The sequence below is a fragment of the Mesoplodon mirus genome (genome assembly GCF_964341445.2).
Source record: "Mesoplodon mirus genome assembly, chromosome: X".
Taxonomy (NCBI): domain Eukaryota; kingdom Metazoa; phylum Chordata; class Mammalia; order Artiodactyla; family Ziphiidae; genus Mesoplodon; species Mesoplodon mirus.
This window is the reverse complement of record NC_138981.1, coordinates 116,617,910-116,645,887: the sequence shown is the minus strand read 5'-3', so window position 1 is coordinate 116,645,887 and position 27,978 is coordinate 116,617,910. Positions and strand designations below refer to the sequence as shown.

The 27,978-nt window shown below is 41.6% G+C and overlaps 1 protein-coding gene across 1 annotated transcript in view; it reads right to left on the bottom strand.

Moving 5' to 3' along the window:
• ADGRG4 (adhesion G protein-coupled receptor G4) overlaps positions 1 to 27,978 on the bottom strand; it is a gene marked incomplete at both ends in the record, with an annotated part of 118,422 nt that overhangs the window by 7,344 nt on the left and 83,100 nt on the right. Inside the window, 3 exon segments of the mRNA XM_082609337.1 lie at positions 24,098 to 24,230; positions 24,574 to 24,793; positions 25,553 to 25,677. Of these exon segments, the coding sequence (XP_082465463.1) occupies positions 24,098 to 24,230; positions 24,574 to 24,793; positions 25,553 to 25,677 (478 nt within the window).

Sequence of the window (27,978 nt, the reverse complement as noted above, 5' to 3'; positions counted from 1 at the left end):
TCAACTTAATGACTTTTTCAACTTATGATGGGTTTATTGGGACATAACCCCATTGTAAATGGAGGAAGTTACATATTATTTACTTACGTATTATTTACTAATTGTGGTCTTAGCCTTAGCCCTGAGGAGCATCTGGTCCTTATGCATAGGGCAATGTGAAAAATGCCGTAAGAGTCAGATTCTCATTTGTAAAATCATAAAAATAACAGCCACACAGGGTGATTGTGAGTTTTGAGTAAAATTAAAGGTGATAATATACGTGAAGAGTGCTCTGTAAACAACAAAGGTCCCTGCATGCTAGCTGCAGTGCATTTTATTCTATTACTTTACCTGGAGATTGGCAGCTAAAAAGCTTTTTGCCTCTCAGCCATGCCACAATCCACAAGCTCATCACCCTGCTCACTCGCTATGTGTTTCTATGGCATCAATCACCATAGTTTCTAGATTCTTTGACAGAAATATTAGGTGAAAGGAAGCTTAATGGAAGGAATCTGTGAATTTGATTTCAAAGAACTCCATCCTCTCCAGCTTGAAGCAGCGTTAAGCTGAGCAGCAGGTCACATATTCACTGATTTTCCATTCACTGCTTCCAGGTTCCTTTTGCAAAACTTAACGTGATGAACTTAAAGTTTTTAAAATTATTATTATTTTTATTGAAGTATAGTTACTGTACAATATTGTATAAGTTAGAGGTGTACAATATAGTGATTGAAAATTTTAAAGGTTGTACTCCATTTATATTACTATCAAATATTGGCTATATTTCCCGTGTTGTAAATCTATCCTTGTAGCTTATATTATACCTAATAATTTGTACGAAACTTAGAGTTATTTTTGAGGGTTTCAATAATTGATAGCTTTCCCCAAAATCGTCTTTCCTGCTGGTGTAGAATTTCATGGTCGTTCCTCTACATCAGGGGTTGGCCAACTGTGACCCGTGGGCCAAATATGGCCTCCCATCTGTTTTTGTATGGTCCTTGAACTAAGTGGTTTTGTCTTTATATTTTTTATTGCCTGAAAAAAAGTAAAACATCAGAGAATAATATTTCACAACACATGAAAATTACATGAAATTCATACTTCAGTGTCCATAAATAAACTTCTGTTGGAACATAGATACTCTCATTGTTCAGGCAGAATTGAATAGTTGTAAAGCTGAAAATTTTCTTAGCTAGCCCTTTACATATAAAGCTTGCCAAGCCCTGCTCTGCATAAGAACATCAATCATCCCAAATGAACTTATCTACGAAAAAGAAACAGACTCACAGACATAGAGAACAGACTTGTGGTTGCCAAGGTGGGGTGGGGGAGGGATGGATTGGGGGTTTGGGGTTAGCAGATGCAAACTGTTATATGTTTTCGGTTGGCCAAAAAGGTTTGTTCGGTTTTTTGCATACGATGGCTCTAGTAGCACTTAGTTGTCTTTAACTTCATTCCAAAACAATTTTGTTAGATTGTATGTGACAGCTGTCATATCAGCGTGCATTTATAAAATGACATCAAAATTGGTGAATTTTTGTGTAGCCATTTTAATATTGAAGATGGAAGAAAAGAAGCAACATTTTAGGCATATTATGCTTTATTATCTCAAGAAAGGTAAAAACGCAACTGAAATGCAAAAAAGATTTGTGCAGTGTAGGGAGAAGGTGCTGTGACTGATTGAACGTGTCAAAAGTGGTTGGCGAAGTTTCGTGCTGAAGATTTCTCACTGGACGATGCTCCACAGTTGGGTAGACCAGTTGACGTTGATAGCGATCAAATTGAGACATTTATTGAGAACAATCAACATTATACCACGCGGGAGATAGCTGACATACTCAAAATATCCAAATCAAGCGTTGAAAATCATTTGCACCAGCTTGGTTACGTTCATCACTTTGATGTTTGGGTTCCACATAAGTTAAGGGAAAAAAACCTTCTTGACCATATTTCTGCATGTGGTTCTCTACTTTAATGTAATGAAAACATTTCTTTTTAAAACAAATTGTGACGGGTGATGAAAAGTGGATACTGTACAATAATGTGGAACAGAAGAGATCGTGGGGCAAGCGAAATGAACAACCACCTACCACACCACAGGCCAGTCTTCATCTAAAGAAGGTGATGTGTATATGGTGGGATTGGAAGGGAGTCCTCTATCATGAGTTCCTTCCAGAAAACCAAACGATTAATTCCAACAAGTACTGCTCCCAACTAGACCAACTGAAAGCAGCACTCGACGAAAAGCGTCCGGAATTAGTCAACAGAAAACGCATAATCTTCCATCAGGATAACACAAGACCGCATGTTTCTTTGATGACCAGGCAAAAACTGTTACAGCTTGGCTGTGAAGTTCTGATTCACCCGCCATATTCACCAGACATTGCCCCTTCGGATTTCCATTTATTTTGGTCTTTACAAAATTCTCTTAATGGAAAAAATTTCAATTCCTGGAAGACTGTAAAAGGCACCTGGAACAGTTCTTTGCTCAAAAAGATAAAAAGTTTTGGGAAGACGGAATTATGAAGTTGCCTGAAAAATGGCAGAAGGTAGTGGAACAAAAGGGTGAATACGTTGTTCAATAAAGTCCTTGGTAAAAATGAAAAATGTGCCTTTTATTTTTACTTAAAAACCAAAGGCACTTTTCGGCCAACCCAATAGAATGGATAAACAACAAAGTCCTACTGTATAGCACAGGGAACTATATTCAATATTCTGTGATAAACCATAATGGAAAAATATGAAAAATAATGTATAACTGAATCACTTTGCTGTACAGCAGAAATGAGCACAATATTGTAAATCAACTATACTTTAATAAAATAAATTTTTAAGAAAAGAACATTGGTGATCCAATATGGAGGCCAATAAAAGCTAGCTAGTTCGACACTCAACCTACATTGAGCCCTACCCCTTATCCCTACACACCATTCTCCTCTTCACTCCCCCCCACCCCCCATATTTCTAACCAAATCTATCTCCCACACTATATTGCAAGCTCTTTGGAGGGAATGATCCATTTTTTTCTCCTTGTATCCTACAAGGTGCCTGGCACAGTGTTTTACTCATAATAGACAAGTGATGAGTGTGTTTTAAACAACAGAGCTGTATAAAATTTCCATAGCAACTGGGTTTCTGAAGCGTCACCATGCAGAATTCTTTATACCCAATCAATTCCATTCAGTGCCTGAGGTCAGATGTAGAGATGTTACAGGTAAAATAGTATTTACACTCGATTGCAGGAAGATTCAGGAATCACAGTTCTGTTTCAATGTCTGTTGTTTTTACTCTTGGAGTAAAGAAGACCTTCTCAATATGTCAGAAAACCCCCCAACCATAAAAAGATTGATACATTAGACTACATAGTAATAAAGAATTTATGAATGGCAAAACCACCTAAACAAAGTAAAGAGACAAATGAACTGGGGAGAAGAGGGATTAATATCAGATAAAGAGCAAATTTCCCTAAATGAACAGCTCTTACAAGTCAATAGGAAAAAGACCAACAAGCCTTAGAAAAATAGGTGAAGAAGATGAACAAACAGTTCACAGAGGAGCAAATACAAATGGCTATTGACATAAGAAACGATGCTCAGGGAGGTCCTAAGTGCAACCCTCGGTCCCAGCTAGTTCTTGCCCGTGGGAGGCAGTGGAACCCTGGAGAAGTCCAGCACGAATCCCTCCTCCCTCATCTTCATCACTTAGGGAGCGGTCATTTCATTCAGCAGTCACCTACCACGCACCTGCTACAAACCAGATGCTGTGCGAGGTACTCATGTGCTTATCTTTTTTCTAAATTGAGGTAGCGTTCATACCCACCACCTATCAAAATACAGAACATTTTCATCTCCCCAGAAAAGTTTCTTATGCTTCTTCCCAGTCTATCTCTGCCCCAGACCTTTATTTTGATTTCTATTATCAGGGATTAGTTTTGCCTCTTGGAGAACTTCATATAAAGGGAATCATACAGCAAAAAAGAAGATGCTCAGCTTCGGTAATAAGAGAAATGCAAATCTAAATTCCACCACGATACCATTTTTCACCTATAACACTGACAAAGGTTAATGACATATTTCACTCATGAAAGTGTGGGGAAACAAGCACTCTCATGCACTGCCGGTAGAAGCATACATTTTCTCTGTATAAAAATACTCATGCCTTAAAAAAAAACAGAAAAGAAAAGAAAATATGCATGCCTTTTGACCAAACAGTTCCACTTCTAGGAATTTATTCTGCAGATATACTCATATATGTGTTAAATAATTTACACACAAGGTTAATCATTGCAACATTTAAAAAAATAACAGCAAAATATTAGAAACAAGCAAAATATAAATCAGTAGGTGACTGATTAAATAAATGATGTTAACTCTATAAATAGAATACTCTGCAGCCATAAAAAGAATAAGGAAGGGTTTTACATGAAAGAAAATGATAGAATTTTCAACGTATGTATACCCTCCTGTAAATTTTGAATTTATAGCATGTAATGCATTACTTATACAAAAGTAAATTTAATTTTTAAAATGTGTTTATTTCTTGTTTCTTGATGGCGGATATTCAGGGTTTGTTTCACTGCCATTCCTTAGACGTATGCTAGACAATTCTATCTGTTCAGTAGTTAATAAAACTTATTAAATAAATGTTTGTTTGGAAGGGTAAGGATTTGCCGATTTAGGGAATACTTTAGGCTATTGGTCATGAATTTTAGCACATAAAATTTGAGTCTGGGGCTTCGCAATGAAAATCAAGGTTTATGGAAATATAAACACATTTTAACTTAGTCACAGGCACTGATGGTGATGAATATAGGCAAAATCTCTCACTTATAGTGAATCATTAATTTTGATAATTGAAGTGTAAATAGGACCATAAATAGAATTTCCAATTATTCTCCTATGCCAAATACATCAGATTGGGTTTAGTCATGACATATTTATAATGAGTGATATTTCTTCCTATTTTCTGCACCCTGTTCTGTGCAGTCTAGTATTGATCATGAGAGAATGAAGGACTCTGCCTCTTCCCAGGTCTGTTTTGATTTGTTATCCTTCCGGACAAATGTCAAACAAATTGGGAGCTTTAATGGCTCCTTCATAAGCTAACCAAAGGAGAAAAATTCTTTCTTCTCTGAGTGTATTGTTTCTAGGGATGAGATTGGATTGAAAGCACATCCATACACATATAAAATTAACTGTTATAATAGCAATTAATTTTGCTTATACTAACAACTGGGTGTGAACATCCTCAAAGTGCAATGTAAGTCTTCAGTATCCAAATAATATACTACATGATTTTAAAACTCTAGGAGTAGTCAATGCTTTCCAACGACACTAACAATATCACACTCTAGTGCAAGGGTTATTGCTTGTTTGCTGATCTGTCTCCCCCACTGGCTTGGGAGCTCTGTAAAGGCAGGGATCATGCATATTTTCATCTTTTTAGCTTCCTTCTCTAGGTTCTCATAGAATAGATGCTCAGTTGGTTGTCAAATGAATAAGTCCCCTCTCCCTGTTGTTATCTGCCACATTTAAAAAAGCAAGAGTAGAGACTTTATTGTGTACGTTTTGGAGTCAAAGTAATAGGCAGAGGGCAAGCAGGATTCCCCAGTCGTGCTTTACTGTCCCTATGAGCCCCCGACCAACCATGCCCTAAGTCATATGGTCTACAACTACTGGCACTCAAAAAGAATCAAGTGTAAGAACCCCAAAGAGTAAAAAAGCACTAACTTGGAAGCACTGTACTCTTGGCCCCCATACTAATTTGTACCTTGTTAATTTTAATTTAATAGTCTTTGCTGCTTGATTCATTTACCAACATGGATAACACAGGTCCAGACAACATCCAACAGAAAAGCTTAGAATTCAAATGAATTTGTTTATGGTTTAAACCTCTGTTCATTCATTTAATGAAAATTAAATGCTTAAAATTCATTCGAGTACATGTTCCTAACTAGATTTATCGCTTTTATCCATTTCTGTCTCTAAACCTCTTGCTACTCTATAAACCAGGAGTTGGCAAACTCTGACCCATGCATAGATTAGTCACTTATTTTTGCAAATAAAATTTTATGAGAACACAGACACACCCATTTGTTTATGTCTGGGGCTGCTTTCACAACAGAGTTGAGTAGCTATGGCAGAGACTGAGTGGCTCCCAAGCCTAAAGTACTTACTATTTGGCCCTTTACAGAAAAAACTTCACTGACTTCTGCTATTTCTGCATGATCATATGACAAAAGATCTAAAGGAGGGTACATTGCCTCAACAAATAACTAATATTTAACTGAACTCGAATGTGTGCCAGACCCTAGGAATTAAAAGACGATGAAGACCCTGAATAGTGTTTGTACAAGATACACTATCAGCACCAAGAAAAGTACATATTCCCATTCCAGGTGACAAGGTAAACAATGGTGCATTTGTGATCTAAATGTTACAGTGAAAAGCCACCAGACACAAGATGAGGATCTGAGGCAGGCTAATCTGCTCTGCCTTTCACAGAAGCAATTATATACTTTCTAGAAACGTGGAGAAATTCATTCCAGTGGAGAAATACCTACCTCAACCAAGCAATGTGCTAGGAAACAACTTGGATTGAAAGTAGGAAGACTCTTAGCTCTATAACTAATAAATAATAATAGTTAATACATAAAGCACTTATTATATGCCAGGCATATATATTAACTTGTCTAACGCTCATAAAAACTCCATGAGTAAGGAGTTTTATTCATTATCCTCACTTCACACATGAGGAAATTGAGGTACAGAGAGGTAAAGTAACTTGCCCAAATCACACAGCTAGTAAGTGGGAGTAGGGATTTGAATCTATGTGGTTTGGCTTTGGAGTCTGAGCTCTTAACAATCCATACTGTCTTTAACTGATTTGTGACTTTGGACACCTCGCTCAATCTCCCTGAACCTCATTCTCCTCATCTGTAAAATAAAAATGTTGGTCATAATCTCTCAAGTTTTTATAGCTATACTATTTCACGATTCGTGGGATTAATAGACATTTACAAGTACCTAACACTGTGAGAATTACAAAAGACAATATAAGACATGTATTATTCATTCATTCAACGAATAGTTAATGAGTGTCTACTGTGTACCAAACTGTGCTCCAGGCACTAGAGATAGAGCAGTGAATGAAACAGAAAAAAATCCCTGCTCTCGTAGTACTTGCATTCTATGCCATAATAATACGGAAAAACATTTGTAGAGCAATTGCAATGCACCTGACATTGTGCTATGTAATTTACGTGGGTCGTTGTCTCCTTTAGTCTTGGCAGTGGTCATGAGCCCTATGGTACAGATGAGAAAACTTGGAGAGGTGAGGTACTTACCAAAGGTCACGGCAGAGCCCAGTTCTGTCTACTTGCAGAGTTCATGTGTTAACTCCTGTTGCACTATTTTCCTTATAAGGATTTTATAACCAATGAACTGGCTAACATACAGTTATAGTGAACTCGCTTAAAAAGAATCTCTTGGTATTTTGATAGTTTTTTTTAAAGTGAAGCAAGTGTAATGGTAGGAATCTAATCTGCAAAGTCACATGAGAAACTCTGAGCTGACAAGCCAGAACATAAGGATTCCTTATCTGTATGGTGACCGCTGGGCCTCTTGAGAAGAATCACAAAAGGGATTTAGAGATTGAGTCTCCCATTGTAGGATTAAAATTCTGGGACAAAGTAGGAGGACAAAGAGTGCCCTAACCTCTGGCTGGGGAATGGGGGAAGGCCCCAGTATGATGGAAAATTCACTCTAAGGAAGAAGATAGAAAAAGAAGAGAAGGGCAACTTCCCTGGTGGCACAGTGGTTAAGAATCCGCCTGCCAATGCAGGGGACACAGGTTCGAGCCCTGGTCTGGGAAGATCCCACATGCTGTGGAGCAACTAAGCCCGTGAGCCACAACTACTGAGCCTGTGCTCTAGAGCCTGTGAGCTACAACTACTGAAGCTCATGAGCCACAACTACTGAAGCCCGCGTGTCTAGAGCCCGTGCTCTGCAACACGAGAAGCCACCGCAAAGAGAAGCACGCGCACTGCAATGAAGAGTGGCCCCACTCACCGCAACCAGAGAAAAGCCCGCGTGCAGCAACGAAGATCCAATGCAGCCAATAAATAAATAAGTAAATAAATAAACTTTTAAAAAAGGAAGGACGAAGGGAAGGAAGGATGGATGGAAGGGAGGGAGAGGGAGAGAGAGAGAATATACTTTTGTCTTTGGTCTTGACTTTGAAGTCATCAAAGAATGCATTTGGGACCCAGAATGGTCTCAATCAAATGCTCTCTAGCCCAGATCCTAGAAGAACTTGTGCCCCCACAAAGTGTACTGCCAAGCAGGGAATTGACTCTCGTAGTTTCAGTAGCAAAACTGTGCAAGGACTCAGAGCCAATTTTTGTGAATGTCCTAAAGTTTGGTGTGACCCTATGGAACAACGTTTGCAAAACCTGAATGGATTCAACCATTCTAAAGTCCACCCTCAGGAGATTTTATAAGGTCATTGTTTTTAGTACTTGTGTTTATATAGCTAAAGTCAAGTCAAAGGCTGTATAACTATCCAATGAATTTAGAATATTCCACTGCCTCAACCATTGTACAAATGTCTCAACAATTGATTGCTACACAGTGGATCCAATTGGCTGAGTAAGTGCTAGGATTTGGCTCTGTCAGTGGTGTGGGGAGTGGGGAGACTCATTCAGGTTTGAAGCTAAGCTAGGATTCAGACACGTCTAAATTCTCCAGCTTCATTGAGCCCTCCAATCCATCACTCCATCACTTTCTCTCAAGTCCTTCCCCTTCTCCCATCCTTCCTTCCTTGTCCAGCTTAGGTTCCATGAGCCATTATTATAATCACTTCTTTGCAACTCCCTGGTTTCTCTTTCTCCCTCGCTCCTCTCTCTCACCTCCCCCATAGTATTTACCTGGCAAAAGTCCAACTCTGATTGAACTCAGCATCAGAGCCACTAAATATTTCTGGAGATAATCACAGAACTGGGATGCCTGCCTTCACTTTCAATTCACGATCACAAGTATCAAATGGCACTTAATATCACCAGGCAATCCTGGTACATTTCCCTGGTAAATTCATTTTATCACTCTCCAAAATAATTGTGTCACGTCTCTCCTCTCTCCTCAAACCTGCTATACTCCTCATTCTCAGCAGATGACCTCACTTTATATTTCATTGAGATAATAGAAGCCCCCTTACAGGAATCCCCTCCTTACTTCAGTTATCAATCATACCCTTCCCCCAGCTATTCCTAGTCTTTCACTGAAGACTTCAGTACCTGAATTACCATCTTATCAGCCCAAACCCTTGATATTCTTGGTGACTTCAACATCTAAGTATAGGATCCATCCAACACTCTAGCTGCTCAGATCCATGACTCCCTTTCTCTCTCTGTGATCTTTTCCTCCAACCCACTTCAGCCACTTATTCCCATAGTCATTGTCCAAAAATGCACTATCTGCAAAATTTTGACTTCAAGCATCTCTCTGATTGCCACCTCCAACCCTTCCAGCTCACTTCTTCTAGTTCCCCTATGCCAACCATTGTTTGACTCTTATCTAGACCTCCAATCCATTAACCCTACCACTTTTCCACCAACCAATTGAAACTCTCATGGAAGAGCTTGAATACACGGGATACTAATACACATGTCCTTTCTCATTAATTTTTTGTTATTCTTTTCTCAGCACTACCTGGTAAAGTACATAGGTGAGAAAACAAATGTCAAGGAGAGATGAAGAAGAGAAGTGTCAAAAAAATAAAGATTCTAGGTAGAAGATGAAGGTAAGCTTTGCCCACTGGGATTTGCTGTTGAGTCAGCTGTCCTTAAATCTAACAGCCAACGACTTCTAAAGAAGATCTGAAGAGGCTTACTGTAAGAAAGAGAGAGACAAAGGCAGAGAGGGACAGAGACAGAGATAGAGAGACTGGGAGAGAACATATTCCCAGGTAAGCTAAAGGAAAGATAAGGAGGAAAAATCAGCAACTCCATCAGGAAAGGAGGGACAGGAATGGACTAGGAACTGAAGATAGAAAGTTACTGCACCTGAATGCTGAAATTGTTCTGGCCTCTCTGGCAATCAAGGAAATAATTCATTAAGCCCCAAGAGTAAGTCATCAACTCTGAGCTGTCTCTCCAGGAGCGAGGGTGGCTCTGTTTGAAACCCTCCCCACTCTCTTGGCCAGTGTCCTTCGTGAGTTGTGACCCACACTGGTAGGCTTGGCTGTAACCTTGAGAAGGGGGGAAGCTGAGGGGCCCACAAGGTTCTGAACACGTGGAATTGTTAGCTCTGGGCTCCTACCCACTGAACTGCCCAGCCATGGACTTTGACAAGTGATAGGTAAGAAACCTTCCTCCAAAGAACCATATTTTTCAAGTAAAGATTAACACTTAAAATATGAATATTTAGATTTATTTACCTTGACTTCCTTTCTAAAAGAAAACCCTTGAAGATTACAGTGATGGTTTATTTAACTCCTCAATTTGGAAAAGCTTTTCAGAACATAGGAAAATAATAACTAAAATGTTCTATTTGTTAATTAGCTTTTCCCATTGCCAACAGCTTAAACCTAGTCCCCTCCTCCCCAGAAGACAAGTTACAGCTAAGGCTTAAACATTCATCTCTCCTTCCTAATTGCTGTGTAGGAGTAATTCTGTGATTCTGGAAGGAAACTTCAGTGAATAAATGAACGACTCTCTCATTGCTATTTGGAAGTTATAAAAATTACAAGACATCATTCCATTATATTCTCTCATTTCCTTGTCATTGGAAAAGGTTCCAACCTTTCATCATATTAAAAAGCAATTATCAAAATGTTTTATTCCATAATAAGTTTGACTACTAGAAGGGAAAGTATTCAGAAATCAAAATAAGGGTGTTCTTTTTGGCATATAAACAGGTGAGTCAACCTTCCAAATCTGAAAAAAATGAAAGATTACCTTTAAAAGCAACTTTTTGGAATTTGGTGTCTTTGGTGTTTCTGTACAGACTAATTCCTGTGAAACCACTGTGATTGCATGAAAGATGTTATCTTCCTGCTGACTCTGCAAGCTGATGGACTTGAGTTGCAGTTCCTTCTAAATTTGGCACACAATGCATTCTCCAAAGTCGCTGGGCTTCTTAGAGAGAATCTGCAGAGCACACTCCTGTGGAGTCAGCTGGTCGACTAGTAGTACGTTCTGAAGCCGCCACATGCAGGTCACTGTGCTTCCGAGCAGGGGAGAATTACAAAGGGATTTAAAGATATGCCACCTAACCCCTTCATAATAATCCTTAACATTTGTACAGAACCTTACAATTTACAAAGGGCTTTCCCCCAGGTTATCACTTTTGATCCTCACAATAACCAAGAGAAGCCGGTACAGCAGGTCTTAACAATCCTCATTTGATACATGATGAAACCAAGGCTCATAGGCTTTATGTGCCTTGCCTGACGTCATGAGGTGAGTAAAAAAGGAGCTGGGTCTGGAGCCCAAGTCCTGTGATGAAGAGTACAGTGCTCTTTTACATCCTGTTGTTTCTCACATATCAACAAATGCAGGGGCACCCATGAAAGCGACAGAACAAAATCAAATTGTATACAGAATCAGCAAACTGAGTGATCAGTCAGAGAGGAGCAAAAGATACAGGAGCGGGGTAGGCTGGGTGTCACTCATGGCCAAGGCTGCTAGACCATAGGGCAGCTTTGTGTGAATTAGAAAAAAGGTGCTCCCTTCCGATGGATGCAGTCCTGGAGGTGCACGGGGCTTACAGAGCCTTTGTGGGAAGTAGAAAAAAGGTGGGAGGAAGGTGCCCCTTCCTGCCAGCAGATGTGGCCTGTGCCAGGTTGCAGAGCCTGGTAAGCACAATTTAGCTTTCAACCCTCATTACCCTCCTCCGCTGGGTGCCTTGATGCTGGGCATTTCTACAAAGCCATATGGGGTGGTCCTAACTTAAGTAACTAGCAGGCCTAAGAATAGGGAAAGCTGGCTAGAGTCTTCGCTACTCAAAGTCTGGTCCTTGGACCAGCAGCATGGGTTTCACCTGGGAGCTTATTAGACATGTAGAATCTCAGGCACCTCTTCCAGATCTCCTGACTGAGTATCTGCATTGTAATAAGATGTCTAACTGATTTGGGTGCACATTTAAGTTGAGAAGCACCGGGCTACAAACAGGTGGGCCAGGAACAGGATTTCTGGGTGTTGGAGACAGGCGAATCATTGCTTATTCATGGGCTGGCAAGCAGGTTGTCTGGCTGCAGAAGAGGTCTCGCAGAGTACAGAAGAGCCCCCGCCCTTCAACAGATGGCATTCTGCTTGGAACTCAGTGTGGCAGGAAGTTGAACTCTTTTTGCGTTACTTCGTTCGGCGATGTTTGAGCCATCTCTGATGCATTAAGCTCTACACGTCTAAAGCTCATAATCCCTGTTCTCAAGGAGGTCACTGTCTTGAGATAAGAGAGAATATTCAATCCACTGCAACAGGCACCCCAGTGAAGTACACCTTCCCCCAACAAAGCGTTGGGGGAGCACCAAGGAGCAGCAAACCCCTCTGCCTGTGATATTTGAGTGCTGAGTTGAAGCACGAAGAATTGCTCACACAGAGAGGAGAATGGAGTCTCTCCAGGCAGAGATGTCTATCTCCTGCGCTGAACTGTGGACCTTTTGTGGGGGTCTGATTTACTTTTTTTTTAAATAAATTTATTTTTTTTTTTGGGCTGTGTTGGGTCTTCGTTGCTGCGCGCGGGCCTTCTCTAGTTGCGGCGAGCGGGGGCTACTCTTCGTTGCGGTGCGTGGGCTTCTCATTGAGGTGGCTTCTGTTGCTGCGGAGCACGGGCTCTAGGTGCGCGGGCTTCAGTAGTTGTGGCACGCGGGCTCAGTAGTTGTGGCTCATGGACTCTACAGCTCAGGCTCAGCAGTTATGGTGCACGGGCTTAGTTGCTCCGAAGCATGTGGGATCTTCCCGGACCTGGGCTCGAACCCGTGTCCCCTGCACTGGCAGGTGGATTCTTAACCACTGTGCCACCAGGGAAGTCCCCTGATTTACTTTATATCTTCCTCCCCTTCCCTTATTTCAGGGCCTAGCACAGTGGCCAGTGCACAACTGTTAATGAATGCTCGTTAACTGATGAACCAATAGGCAGACTGGATAAATAAGCGAATGGCTTTGGAAAGAGGAATCACATAGACTAACACGGGAGGTGGAGAGACCTTATAATTGCTCAGGAATGACATGGTTAAGAGCTGCATTTGGGCTATGGCTGGAGAAATGAAGGAAAGATCTAAGAAATACTGTACTATGCTAGGATTTCTTGTCTGAGACAAAAATGTAACAATGTGACAGAGATATTCTTAAAATACACCTTTGTTAAATGTGAATACTCCTTTACAATGAGCTGAGAGAACTGCAATCAGATCCATTCTTTCCAAATGGGTTGGGTGGAGGGCGCCGGGGAAAGGCCGCTACCAGGAATTAGGCCTACATTTTCCAGCTTACCGTGGGGTTCCATTTTGCTTTGGATGAGTGAATGGGCATTTTCCTTTTATAGATCTTCACTGCACAGAATAAGGTAGGAGTCCCCTGAATGATATCTGGTCATTAGTTGATCTTTTCTAATCTGCATAATACTTCCAGAGCGGGGCAGAGGGAGGGGAGTCACAGACCAGCCAGGGACCCAAAGGGCCCTGTTAATACAACAAAGCACATTACAGCCCATCAGCCCCAGAGCTTCCTTACACTGAATACTCAGTAATGCAGCATAATGGGCTTGGAGCCTGCATATACTGTGGGTTGAACACAGATGGCATTTTCTACAATATAAGAAATACATTTGAGAAATATAAGTATGTTAGGCTCTGCTCCTTAGTGGAAGACATTATTGGACTTTCAGGGAAGGCTATGCAGTTCCATGTGGTTGAAGCCAGTAGAGTTGGTGGGGGAGGAGAGACTTCATGTAAAAGGTGCAAAGACAGTGAATCAAGTTCGTGGTACCTGGAGAAGAAGAGGGAAGTAAGGACTTCAGAGGCATTTCAGAACTGGGGAACAAATTGAACATGGGTGGCCAGACATCGGAGAGACTTGAGAATGATGCCCAGATTTCTCATTTGGGCAGATGGGATTAAGTTAATGAGTTGGGGCGTGAACATGTTGACTTTGAGGTGTCTGGGAGTCGTTTAGATGTCCAATAAGAGTTGGAAATATAGGGCTGGAGTTCAGTAGAGAGGGTTAGGCTAGAGATACAGACATGAAATTTACAAGCATATTATTGCTAACAAAAGCCTTAGGAGTGAATTCTCTCTCCCAGGGAGAATACACAAAGCAAGAAGAGGAGAGGACTGAGGAGAGAACTTGGGGAAAACCCAACAAGAGCCAGGACAGAATGGTGTCAAGGAAGCTGAGGCAGGACAAAGTTTCAGCATGGAGGGGTGTCAATAGTTTGGAATGCTACAAGAGGTTGAAAAGGATAAGGGCTGAGAGGAAGTCATCAGATAAGTTAATTAGTAGGTCCTTGGTGCTCTTTACCCAAGCAGTTTCAGTAGTAGGTTGCTGGGGAGGAAGAAGGACTGAAAAATGAGAAACTGGGGATTGTGAGGGGTTTGGTGCTGGAAGAAAGCAAAATAGGGAGCTGGCTTGTGGGGGAGACAGACTCTGGGGAAGGAATTTTAGTATGCCAGAGGTTTGGGCATTGTGAGCAGAGGACAGATTTGGGTCATCGAGGAGAAGGAATTGATGGAGGTAGATCCCTGAGGAGGTGATGGAAGTGTGTTTCTTAGAAAGGAAGAACACCTTTTCTTGGAAACAGAAAGGAATTAACAAGCAAACAAACATGATAGAATGTGATGTTTTGGAGAACATCTTCACCATTAATAGAAATATTAGTGCCTGGAAAATTAACAAAGAGGAAAGATGCAATCAGGCTTGGCTGTGTAACAGAATAACTAATTCGAATCACTCATGCTAATAACTCACCACTTACGCCTAATTAACATACGGCACGCTAACTATTGTGTGTACCACTATATATTCAATTCTTGTCAGCTTAACTTCGTTTTAAGTTTTATTTTATTTCACAGATAAACTCTCTTCAGGTGTGCTCAGACTTCGCAACTTGTAGCTTATGTAATATCGTTTGTTCACCATCTTAAAAAGATTTTAGAAGGTGTATTGGCTTGGACAGGAGAAAATTCTCAGATGTCAGTTTACTTCTGTGACATTTAACTTGTCAATTAGGGGCTGAGAGAGGAAAAAAATAATGTGTATACAGGAAGAAAGGAGGCCAACTTTACGGCCTTGTCACACTTAAGAGATATGCTCACTAATGGAGATGCTTGTCCCATTTTGGGAGAAGATTGTGGTTTTGAAAGAAGCTTTTTTCCTAGGCCTCTGGTAGTTACCTATAATTACTACATTCTAGGGAACACAGATGTGATGAAAACTCAGTTGATTTGTTCTTTGGAGGTCATCTTGTGAGATGTGGTTTGATGTGCACTACAGCAAAACTTATTCTGAGATTTTTTTGTTCCCTCATACAATGACTCATCTGTTGGCCTAGGACACTAAAATCTGTATTATTTAAAAAGGAATATGCTTTTAATTCTATTTTAATGTTATAATGTTTAATGGATAATCACTATTAAAATAATAACTACCTTTTATTGACTGCCAACTTTGCCCATACATCTTTGTATTTCTATGCTAGGATAAAATGCTAGAAATTGGATTTCTGGGGATAATTACATGTACATTTAAGTTTGGGTGGATACTGCTAAAGTACCCTCCAAAAAGGTTTTCCCTTCTACTTTTCAGTTGAGAGACAGCATACATAAAGTGGATAAAATGCTCTATTTTAGGTGTGCAGCTGGATGAACTTTTATATGTGTATATTCCTTTGTAACCAACATCTAGATCAAGATATATACCATTTCCACCACCCCAGAAATTTCCCTCTTGCACCTTCCCAGTATATACCCTTCCCTCAGGGATAACCACTATCCTGAGTTCTATAATCGTCAATTATTTTTGCCTGTTCATATAAATGAAACCATACTGTATATAGTCTTTTATGTCTGGTTTATTTGACTCAATCTATATTTTACACTTACCCATGTTGTTCTGTGTTTCCATAGTTCATTCCTTTTTCACTGTCATGTAGTATTACTCTGTATGAGCCTCCCACAATTTGTTTGCTCCCACTGCTGATGAGTATTTGGGTTGTTTCCATGTTTTGGGCTGTTATGAATACCAAGCGGCTATGAACATTTGTGTACAAGTCTTTTTGTGGACATATGTTTGCATTTTTCTAAGGCGTATACTTAGGAGTGGAATTGCTGGGTCATAGAGTTGTTTAATGTTTTGTTAGAAACTACGAAACAGTTCTCCAAAGAGGCTGTATCTATTTGTCCTCCCACCAGTTGTATAAATTGAAACCTTCAGTATTAGTGTATGACAGTATCACACACAGTACTGTTATTGGACATTTGGCTTCCTGTCTCCTCAGTCAATTGTAGGAATTGTATCTGTCTTATTCAGCACCTCAAACATAGTGGATTCTCAATAAGTATTTGAGGAATTAGATTTATAATTAAGTGACTTCTGTATATTATGCCTGTGGGTCTCTACCACACAGTTTGAAGGGTGAACATATGTTACTACAGACAATTTGTTACCGGTGTGGATGTTTTATTACCCCAAGGACAGTCCCAGTTTCTTATGGGTAGCACTGTGGCTTATATATCACTGCCTCCTCTATGGTGTTTGGCATAGGGCTGGGCCCAGAGGAAGCACCTGTAATGACCAGCATGCTGTACTTGGTCAGATAAACAGCTTAAAAGAATGTCAGACCTCCCTGAAACCTTTACATTTCTGGACTCAGTCAGAAGGAAGCAGTCACTAGCTGTATGGCCACTGGCCCCAGTGCTAGGAAATAGTCCCCCAACCTCAAGTCCACAAACCTATTTCTTTTTGGGGGGACATGTACAAGACTATTTATTGCAGCATTCTTTTGAAATAGCAAACATTTGGAAACCATCATTAGGAAACCTGTTTAAAAAGTTAGGGTAGGGGCTTCCCTGGTGGCGCAGTAGTTGGGAGTCCACCTGCCTATGCAGGGGACACGGGTTCGTGCCCCGGTCCAGGAAGATCCCACATGCCGTGGAGCAGCTGGGCCCGTGAGCCATGGCCACTGAGCCTGTGCGTCCGGAGGCCGTGCTCCGCAACAGGAGAGGCCACAACGGTGAGAGGCCCGCGTACGGCCAAAAAAAAAAAAAAAAGTTAGGGTATAGCCATACAATGGAATACCATGCAGTCTTAAAAGAAAAAACCCTTTATATTCTGACATATTGCTAAATGTAAAACAACAAGAACAGTATCAAAAAAGCCAAGGTACAGAGGAGTAGGTATATTACACAACCATTTTGAGGTTAACAAAGGATGGGAAGAAGGACTGGGAGAATATTTTTGGGGTGGAAAAAAAAAAGCTAGAGGACAATCCAGCTCACTGTCAGCCTTCACAAGTTGATTTTTTAGGCCCACCAACTGGGGAAGTCTGATCCACTATAAAGTATACCCCTCTGTCTCTACCCCTGAAAGGGCCAGTGTCTGAAGATTTGATGGAGGCTGTTACACTGGGTCTTTATTCTTCCCCTATAATTGCTCTAAAGTTTTCCATTCCTCTGGGAATTGGTGGGCTGAGGATTTATTTTTTAATCTTTTTTGCATGAACTAGGCCTTCATCAAAATTCACTGCAACCCAGATTCATTTCCATTTCTAGTCCCCTTGCTGCCCAAAACCAGCTAAGCACGATGGGTAAGCTGGCTAATATTTTGAAGGTGAAAACTATCTATCTATCTATCTATCTATCTATCTATCTATCTATCTATCTAACTATCTAACCATCTATCTAGTACATCCCCTGATTTGAGTGCCTTCCCCCTATTAATGTAGCACATCCTTCAGGCTTGCCTCCCCTCCTATGTAAGTGATAGGAGGTGTGAGCAAAAACCTTCCACCTGTTTCTATGACGAATACTAGGTTCACATAAGTAAATCTTGAAAATTTGGGAATTTGCCAGTCCCAACTTTTTGTTTAATTTACATACTCATTTGCATAAGATTGCATATGTTAAAGAAACATCTGTAGCTTTCTTATGTATTTAGATGAGATGAATTTTTTTTTCAATATTTGAAGTTACCACTTACTATTGATTTCTTTTGGGGCTTTTCTTAATACTCACACCAGAGTCCTCCAATGCAGGGCCCTGAATGCCATATGCCTCCCCCTTTTCTATGAATCTCACTTTGTGAGTATCGTGCCAAGGGTATGGTAAGATGGGGAATGTACGCAGATTTCCTTCTCCCACAACTGAGCCCTCCCTATTCAGAGCTGAAGGGTCCTAGAAGTCGGGATCAAAATATATTTTCAGATATTTGGGGGAACTCTTAGAAAGCTGTATGGTGAAGCACCTTCGCAAAAGAATGTAATCAGTTGTGAACTCCTCTGGTGAGAGATGACAACAACATAGACAAATAATTATGCTCATTTTCATATACTGATTTTCTTTAGAGTGAGGTCAACTTATGTATCCAAGATCTCTAAAACTCACCTTTTCTAACAGCACTCTTCTCTATAATTCTGGGATGCTTTTCTTGAACTCTTCAACTCCCTCAACATCCTGATATACCTTAGCCTTTAAAAAATAAGTGAATGCATGATGAGGCATGAGACGTGGGGGAGAGACTTTCTCTTCTAAGCACTATTGTACACTTATTGAATAAGTATATTACCGAATTAGCCATTGATTCAACCAAAACACATTCAGTCCTATATTGTATGTAGTGGGCAAATGTGGATTTTTCTCTAACCTACTCATCCATTCCTAACAGCAGCCTAATTTCTTTTTGCAGAATGATTTCTCCCCCATTCTGGGTATTCTTGGTGGGGTGGTAAACCCAAGCTCTTGTCCTGTTACTGTGAAAACAAAAGGGCTCCCTGAAGAACTCCCTTCTGCCACATCCCTCCTCTCACTACCTGGTACAGCACAAAAGTTAAGCTCAGCCTATCAGGAGCAGTCACATGAGACTCTGAATCTTTTTTTTTTCTTTTTTTTTTTGATACGCGGGTCTCTCACTGCTGTGGCCTCTCCCGTTGCGGAGCACAGGCTCCGGACGCGCAGGCTCAGCGGCCATGGCTCGCGGGCCCAACCGCTCTGCAGCATGTGGGATCTTCCCAGACCGGGGCACGAACCCATAAAACCTGCATTGGCAAGCGGACTCTCAACCACTGGGCCACCAGGGAAGCCCGAGACTCTGAATCTTAAAGCAGTAACATAAGACTAGAAGAAATTAGTTTATTCTTCCCAGCAGTGGTGCTCTACCAAGAAGATTCCCTGCTAGGAGACAATCCGCTATGGTTCCTGATTTGTAGACCTCTGTCCTTTTTCAAGCCCTGTTCTTTAACCTCCCCATAAATTATTTAAGTTCCCCAAACCCTTTCAACCAAGTCCCTTCTCCTTGGGTAACCAGAACTGGCAGTCAAGACTGTCAGTCAGAGACATTTGGCTTCTGTTGCCGGCAACCAAAGAACCTTGACTGAAATACTGTGTTAGACGCTGAGAGTACAGCGGTCAACAAGACAGACAAGGTTCCTACCTTCATGAAGCTTACATATTAGTGGAGAACATAGGTTTACTCAGCACTGAGATAAGAGACTCCAGATTAGGAAAAAGCAGCTGTTGCTTTCATACACTCATGTATTTTAGACCATTCATTCATGCATGCATGCAACAAATATTTATGGAGTGCTTAGGATTCACCACACATTATAAGTATGAATCTAATTCATTTCATTTGTTTTGTGTAATCAACAGAGGTATAACTAGATCCTTCCTCCATTACTCCAAATCCTTTGTGTTCCCTAAATGCTTGAAGTTCAGGATGAGAAACACACCAATTCACCATAGGCCTGAATGTTGAGGATACAAACTTTACCTTCTCTTACTTACGCTTCCACCCCGCAAACTTCCCATATCCCTGGGGGTAGGCAGGGGGTGGGTAAGGGTCATCCCAGACGACTTGCCCTGGAGAGAGTTTAGTGCTCTTCAGTGTTTGCCAGTTTGCCCACAGGGTACCCAGAGCACAGTAGAGAATGAAAAGCCAGAGCCTGTGCCCTGAAGCTCCAAGGAGCTTTGTAATTATTTTTTTCTCTTTTTAAAAAATTTCTATTGAGGTATAGTTGATGTAGGACTTTGTTAGTTTCAGATGTACAACAGAGCGATCCAACAAATACATGATGAAATGATCACTGTGACAAGTCCAGTAACTATCTGTCCCCATACAACATTATTACAGTATTATTGACTATATTCCTTATACTGTATATTACATTGCTGTGACTTATTTATTCTATAACTGTAAGTTTGTCCCTCTTAATTCCCTTCACCTATTTCACCCCCCCCCACCAGGTCTGGTGACCATCAGTTTGTTCTCTGTATCTATGTCTGTTTCTATTTTTTTTTCTTTGTTTGTTTGTTTAGATTCCACATATAAGTGATATCATACAGCACTTGTCCTTCTCCGTCTGACTTATTTGACTAAGCATAATACCCTCTAGGTCCATCCACATTGCTGCAAATAGCAAAATTTCATTCTTTTTTATGCCTGAGTAGTAGTCCATTATATATATATATATATATATATATATATATATATATATATATATATATATACATACCACATTTTCTTTATCCATTCACCTGTTGATGGACACTTAGGTTGCTTCCATAGTGGGTGGGAGTTAGAAAGGAAAAGGGGTTAAGTCATACTATGCTTCACTGTGCTGGAAAATGTATAACCCTCATCTCATTTAAGCCTCACTTCAACTCTATGATGAATGTACTGTTATTATTACTTCCCCAAGCCTCACATTTAGGATTCTCTGTCACATCTCTGCTAAGAGCTGGGATTTCAGCTCAGCTCTGCTCTCTCCACAGCCCACTGCATCATACATATTCATGAGAGTAATGGGGGACTAAATTTGTGGTATGGAAACCCAAGAATTTATCTCTCTTTCTCATTGGAAGGCTCCAATTGTCTTTATTTATTTGTTTTCATTTATTTATCTTTTTAAATGACAGCTGACCTTTTTAAAAAAGTTAATTATTAATTAATTATTTTTGGCTGCATTGGGTCTTCATTGCTGCGCACGGGCTTTCTCTAGTTGCGGCAAGCAGTGGCTTCTCTTGTTGTGGAGCATGGGCTCTAGGCACGCAGGCTTCAGTATTTGTGGCTCCTGGGCTTAGTTGCTCCACAGCATGTGCGATCTTCGCGTACCAGGGATCGAACCCGTGTCCCCTGCATTGGCAGGCAGATTCCCAACCACTGCACCACCAGGGAAGTTCTTGTTTTCATTTATTTCTTGAAGAGATAGTACACTCTCTCAGCACAAGATTCAAAAGTAAGCCTCCCTTCCTCCCTTGTTCCCAGATACCCAATTCCCCTTCCTGAAGACCACCACTGATACTAGTGGCTTGTGTATCCTTCCAGAATGTTCATCTCTTTACTTGTTTCTACTTAAGGACAAATGTGAGCAGTCTGCCTTGGCTGGGAAGCCTTGGTGACAGCATGTGGGATGGGATTAAGAAGGCCACCCATCATGCTTAGCCACAGAGTGTAAGGCAGGCAAAGTTCATCCTCAGGGTCACTCCGTTGCCTTTGGATGAGTCTTCTCTCTTCCATCCCCTACTGTTCTGCTCACCCTCACCTTTGCTCCCTAGGAAAAACCACCAGCTTCAGACAGCTCCTGTTCTCTTCCCTTCCTCAGAACCCTGCCTCCTGTGCCCTCAGGGGCTGTCTTGTTTGAGAAGTTCATCCCCACTAAGGAACTGATGGGTGTCTGTGGATTGATGAGCCACTGTTTTCACAAAACATGTTGACATTTTAACAAGGGGCTTCAATCAAAAGAGTAACTTTAGTAAAGGGGATTTCAGGTGCTTTGTCATGACAAGCCAACAGGATAGCATCTTTTTTCCCCAAAAGGTATGACCTTGTGACTTTTCTTATCTACTACCTGTGTGGGTGTCAGGCCAACTGGGCACCTGGAAACTTCTGCCGCCTGAAATTGTTTGGCTCTCAGCACTGTAAGGACCCTGATCACGATCTTTTTTTTTTTTCTTTCAGGATGTAGACACAAGAGTTTTCAAAACAAAATCTCCAACGCTGTAGACAGCTCTCCCCTAACATATCATAACTATAGGCTCATACCTTCTCTACAATAAAAGTAAGAAACAACTATTACAATGAATAGGAGACTTATTCTGGCTTTAATATTCACTAAATGCTATCGCATCTGCCCCTTCCAAAATAATATTTAGAATACAAAGTTGGAGCAGATGCTTTCACAAAATCAACATTTTCCCCAATCTGGGGGTAGGGGAAGGTGGGTATCTTTGCTGGGATTTATTGAAGAAATCTTTGTTTGTGAATGGAATTCATTTTGATTTCCACAGGTAATATTCTTCTCACACAATTAGGCACAGCTTCACAACTCAAAGGAGAGAAACAGTTGAGACCTTCATCAAAGTCATCTGCATTAAAGAAAAAAAGCATTTTCAGCTGTGGCATTAGGGACTTTGCACATAGTAGAATCATAAGACATGTTTATCAAATGAAGGAATAAATAGAAGAATTAGAAAGGAAGTAAAAGTTGTGGTGCTTTCCTCGGATAGTTTAATCTAAATTTGGGGTGAATTAATTCATCCTGACAGTACTGTTAAGCAATTACAAGTGCATCTGTTCTTCCTGCCTTGGGAATAATAGGCTATGTTATTCACAGTAACCTTAACCTAGGGGAGGCTAGTCATGGACAAACCTTGGAGACCTTCAGGAAGAGACAACATAAAATGATAACACACCTATCTGTATCCCCTATGAATTTGATATTCTTGCTCTGAAGGTTCAGCTGTTTCTCAAGTTTGAGAGTGCCTAGTGGTACAGAGGGCGCACGTTTTCACTTGGTGCTAAAGGAATCGAGTTTCTGGCTGCCATATGTCTGATGGCAGCATCCAGCTTGCAGTCGTAGAACCTGTGGCCCAAGAGGCTGTACTACCTGCCCCACTGGCTGAGTTACTGTCATAACTGATGAGCATCTCAGTGCTGGCTGCAGGCCCCTGGGCTCTCCAGGTCTATAGCTAGGTCCAACGACATTAAAATCCGGGACATGGTATTTACTACTGCTCCTTCAAAGAAAAGTATGTCCATTTGGGCTGTATATTTGCTGATGAAACAATATCCCTCAAGGACAGCAGGGGAGCCAAGCCTAACTCACCTTCTTGCAAATATTCCCCGATCAAACCCAACTATTATCCACTAAAAACCTTCCACAGTTCGTGCCTCTATATGCCATGGCTCCCCAGTGGCTCCACATGGGCACCAACATATCTGCAAGTTAGCTGGCCAGAATTTGATGGATGCTTGTGGCTGCAGAAAGATTTTCTTCGCATGCACCGACTTTCCCATGTAGAAATGGAGGTGGAGACTCCAACACTAGTCAATGAGCCTAAACTGGAAAATGGTGTGGCCTCACACAGTCCTGAAGCTGGTAGGCCCTTTGGAGATGATCCATCTTGCCTCCCACACCCCACCATGTTGAAGGTAGAGGGAATGTAGTTCCGAGTAGGGAAGTGATGTGCCCAAGGTCATGGAGTTAGTGACTTGAGCCAAAGTCTTCTGACTCTAAGTTTGGTGCCTTTTTTTTTTAACCCACCATACTGCTTCCAGATTGCCTACAGCCCTTGTAAATAGAACTGCTGATGGAGCCAATAGAAAGAAAACTACAGGGGGATGAGGCCATTCTACCACCAGCACTGAGATGGAGAGAATGACTACAGCTAGGCCACCAGAGGTGTTCTGTGTGTGAACCAGAGTCTACTTTGGTCTTTAAGAAAGGCAACCAAAGACCACTGCACTATGGTCCATCTGGAAGCACAGAACACGGAGTCATCATAACATCACCTTGAAGTTCTTAAGTTTTTGCTCTAGTATGCCTTTCTGCTTACTTTAGGCCTTTATACCAATCCTTTCCCTACACTTTCCCTCCTAACACCCATCTCCACCTCACATCTGTCTCTGTACCTAGAAGCTTGGCTTTCTGTGGAAGAAGGTGAGCATCTAAGAGCAATGTGCAGCTCAGCTGGTATTCTCGGTGGGGTGTGATGAGCACTAGCTTGGGAGCCAGGAGACCTGAGTTCTGGCCCCAATTCTGCTGCTGATGGAGAATGTCCATAAGGCGTTCTCCTTTTCCTGCTTAAGGTTCCTCATCTGTAAAATGAGGGGATTGCACTAGACAATGTATGAGGTGCCTTTGGATTTTAACAGTTTGTGACGATTGTTTGCAATTACCCATGAATTTTTTTTCTTTACCTCCAGTCTCTTCTCTCCTCCATGAATCTAATAACCCACTGACTTGTACATACTAAGTTCACTAGGTGCTTCTATGCACACTTTCTCAGTCCAGAGTGAGCCCAGGTGTACACATGCACATGTGCATTTTGTTTTGAGGAGGAATCATTTCCCAAGACCACATCTGTGGCCTCACACTAATACAATACCTCTGGAATATAAGTATAGACAGTGTAGCCTTTTCTCTCACCATTTGGGGAGCTTGTTTCTGAAGGAGTGCCTTGGGCGGAGCCTAAAGATTTGAAAATGGAACTAGTTGCAGTTGACTTGAGGGATGGTGTCAACAAGTTGTACGCAAAGGTTTTCTTCAGTCTTTCCTGTTTCTGCCCAACATTGAGCCCACACCAGCTGCTGCCATCTGAAATGACACTCCAAACAGTTAAAAACAGAAAACTCATCACATTCCACACTTCAAATGGGTAAATTATACCTTAAGAATCCTGTTAAAAATATAAAGCCCAATGTACAGTCTGTTCGTTCTGGGTACCTCAAGGAGGCAGCTTTTCTATGAAGTTGTGAGAAGTAAGTTTGAACTATAATGTGTGGTACAGGCAGAGCCAATTCACTAACCAAGGAAGACCACTTTCGCTAGATCCCAGCACAGGGACCAGCAGGTTACTGACATGCCCAGCAAAAAGGAACTGGATCTCTGTGCTATTTATAGCATCTTCTAGTTCAAGCATCGCCTTCCCTAAAGGCAATAAACTGAGTTTTGCATTGAGACTTAGCGAAGCTACCTAAATTGGATGGAAGAGGCTTTTGATGCATAGAAAACCAGTTTGCCTGAACTGGAGATATTCTCAGAGGCAACACCAGAGTCCACTATACCTCCCACTGTGCAGGAAGGGCCACTGGTCCATCTGGGCTGCCCACCAGCCAGGCATCTTAGGGATGCTGACAAGCTCTCTCCTCCACCATGACTTCTTGCTTCCCACATCTGCTCAGTCAACTGTTGGCTACAGGTCAGAAAGGCCCTGTGACCCAGTGCCTGGAACACCGTAGGCACTCAATCAATGTTCTTTTAATTGAATTGAGACTTAAGTGACAGCAAGGACAAGCAGTCCAAGGAATTTGGGCCAAAAGCGAAGTTTCACTATGTTAAAATATGGCTGAAGTCACATCCTTCACCTGACTTCATTCATCTCCGCACAAAAGCACAAATCTTTTTCCTGACATGGAAACAGCCTCCATTTGATGCTGATGGTGTATGAACTCAAGTCAGGAGACAAGTAAATCTCATCAGTTTGGAAAACCTGTAAATTCAATACCTTACCCCAAATGGCGTCTTACAAGTATCCAGTCACAACCACCTGCAACAGAAAAGCAGCTGCCACCACTCCTGCGCATGCTCCTTCATCACCCAGTGGAACACAAAAAAGAGGAACCCTAGCCAGGAGAAGAAGGTCAGTCTTTTTCAGCTTCTTTCACTCGCTGTCACCAATGCCTAGACTCAAGCCTACTCTTGTCACCATCAATACTCCTTCTAACGAACCCCAAGGCCATTACTAGCTTTCTGAGGTCACCTTTCTAGCCTCCCTCTCAATGGCAGTGCTAGAAAGAAGGTCTGTATCAAGGTTTCATGTCAACCGCAGTTTTCCTCCTGGGCTGCTGTCTGTCCTAGAGCTTGAGAGATAAGGTCTGCAATGGGAACCAGCCTCTGAGATGGCTCTCAGTGATGCCCACATCCTGCCATTCACATCCTTATGTTGTCTCCTCCCATGTTGTATCAGTAGAATATGGCAGAAATGATGGCATGTCCCTTCTAAGATTAGGTTATAAAAGACGTTGTTCTCTCTCTCTCTCTCTCTCTCTCTCTCTCTCTCTCTCCAATCCACCCCCAGGAAAGGATGACCCAGATAAGATTCAAAGCTGATTAGAAGCTACAATGGCAATTGTATTACAATATACAATGTATCAAATCAACACGTTGTATACCTTAAATTTATACAATGTTATATGTCAAATATATTTCAAATTTTAAAAAAGAGACATTAAAACTAGTGGTTAGCAGTGGGGAGAGGAATGGGTAAGGGACTAAGAGGTACAAAGTACTATGTGTAAAATAAATAAGCTATAAGTATATATTGTGCAACATAGGGAATAGAGCCAATATTTTATAATAACTCTAAATGGAGTGTAACCTTTAAGAATTGTGAATCACTATACTGTACACCTGTAACATACAATATTGTACAGCAAGTATAGTTCAATTTGAAAAAAGAAAGAAAAGAAAAGGGACGTTAAATGCTCTGCTTTATGGAGTGGGGAGCTCTCTGTCTCTAGGAAGTTTCAAGTGGTGGCTTGTGACTTCCTGTCACTTGATGGGAAGTTGGATTGTGAAGACCTGGCTTTCCTGGCCCCAGCACTGAGACTCTCTGAGTCTCTCCCTCCAGGTTGGAGGCAGCAATCTGGAAGCTAAACGGTGACAAGTGACAAGTCCCACTACCTCCCCTGAGGGCTTTATCTCCGTTTGTAACAAATGAACAGTGGTGAAGAAGCTAGCAGACTTCACTCTTTTTCTGAGCAGCAGCTACCTAGAAGGTGGTCCGGCAGCCTGATGAGAGCAAATCCCAGTCTCCAAGCAGGTAAAACTCCTGCAGCTTCAGCAGGAACAAGGGGCCACAGTGACAACCAGTCCCTCTTACTGTTCTGATTTCCTGCATGGAGTTCAGCTAGTTCTCAGACTTAAAGGTTATTCTGTGAATTCCAATGAGCTGCCTGCCAGCTCGCCCTTTCTTCCTGACAGCCTTCCTTTTTCTTTCCAATAACAGATTGATCTGCTTACTCACTAGCACATAGGCAGGAGGGAAGATGTCAGGTTTTTGTCACCTGCGTTTTTGTTTGTGCATCCCTCCTTCAGGAATGGCTCATCAAGAGCATCATTTTTTCACACTTGACCACAGGGCAACCCCCTTCAGCCAGAATTATTCACTTGTTTCATTGCATTCTTGTTTTGAATATTTGGGACGTGTGTGTGTGTGTGTGTGTGTGTGTGTGTGTGTGTCTATGGAACTCGAGTTTGAAACTCAGAGCTCTGAAAACACCCCCTTCTGCAAGATGGCACATTCTACCTTGTAGGCGGGACTAGGAACTAGCAAGGCTTGGTGACTGATTGACGTAAAGCACATCTGACAGACGGAGACAGCTTGGCTCAGTTGACGTTGGATCTGGGCTTTGGTTTTCGTTCTCAGGAGATCTCCCATTGGATTCTGCATCTACCCATCCAGGCTTCCCGCTTAGACACCACTCTCTCCTTCTACCACAGGAATGGAGCACATGCTGTTTTTGCAAAACACCCCTCCCCCGCTTTAAGCTCTAAACTTCTTTGCTTTCTGGTTCTTTTGTCAGCTATTCCTTTAACCCCTCTTTCCATAAGGTTGAGAGTGTTTCTCCTCAGAACTCGTGTGCCCAAGAGTAGCCTGGAGTTACTGCTTAGGAAGAAATCCACACAGGCACCTAGTTCACAAATCTACCTCTGTCCACATTCTAGAGCAAGGGAGCTTCGTTCTCAAAGCATCATGCTACTGAGACCAGGCTATCACAGTGGAGGCCAG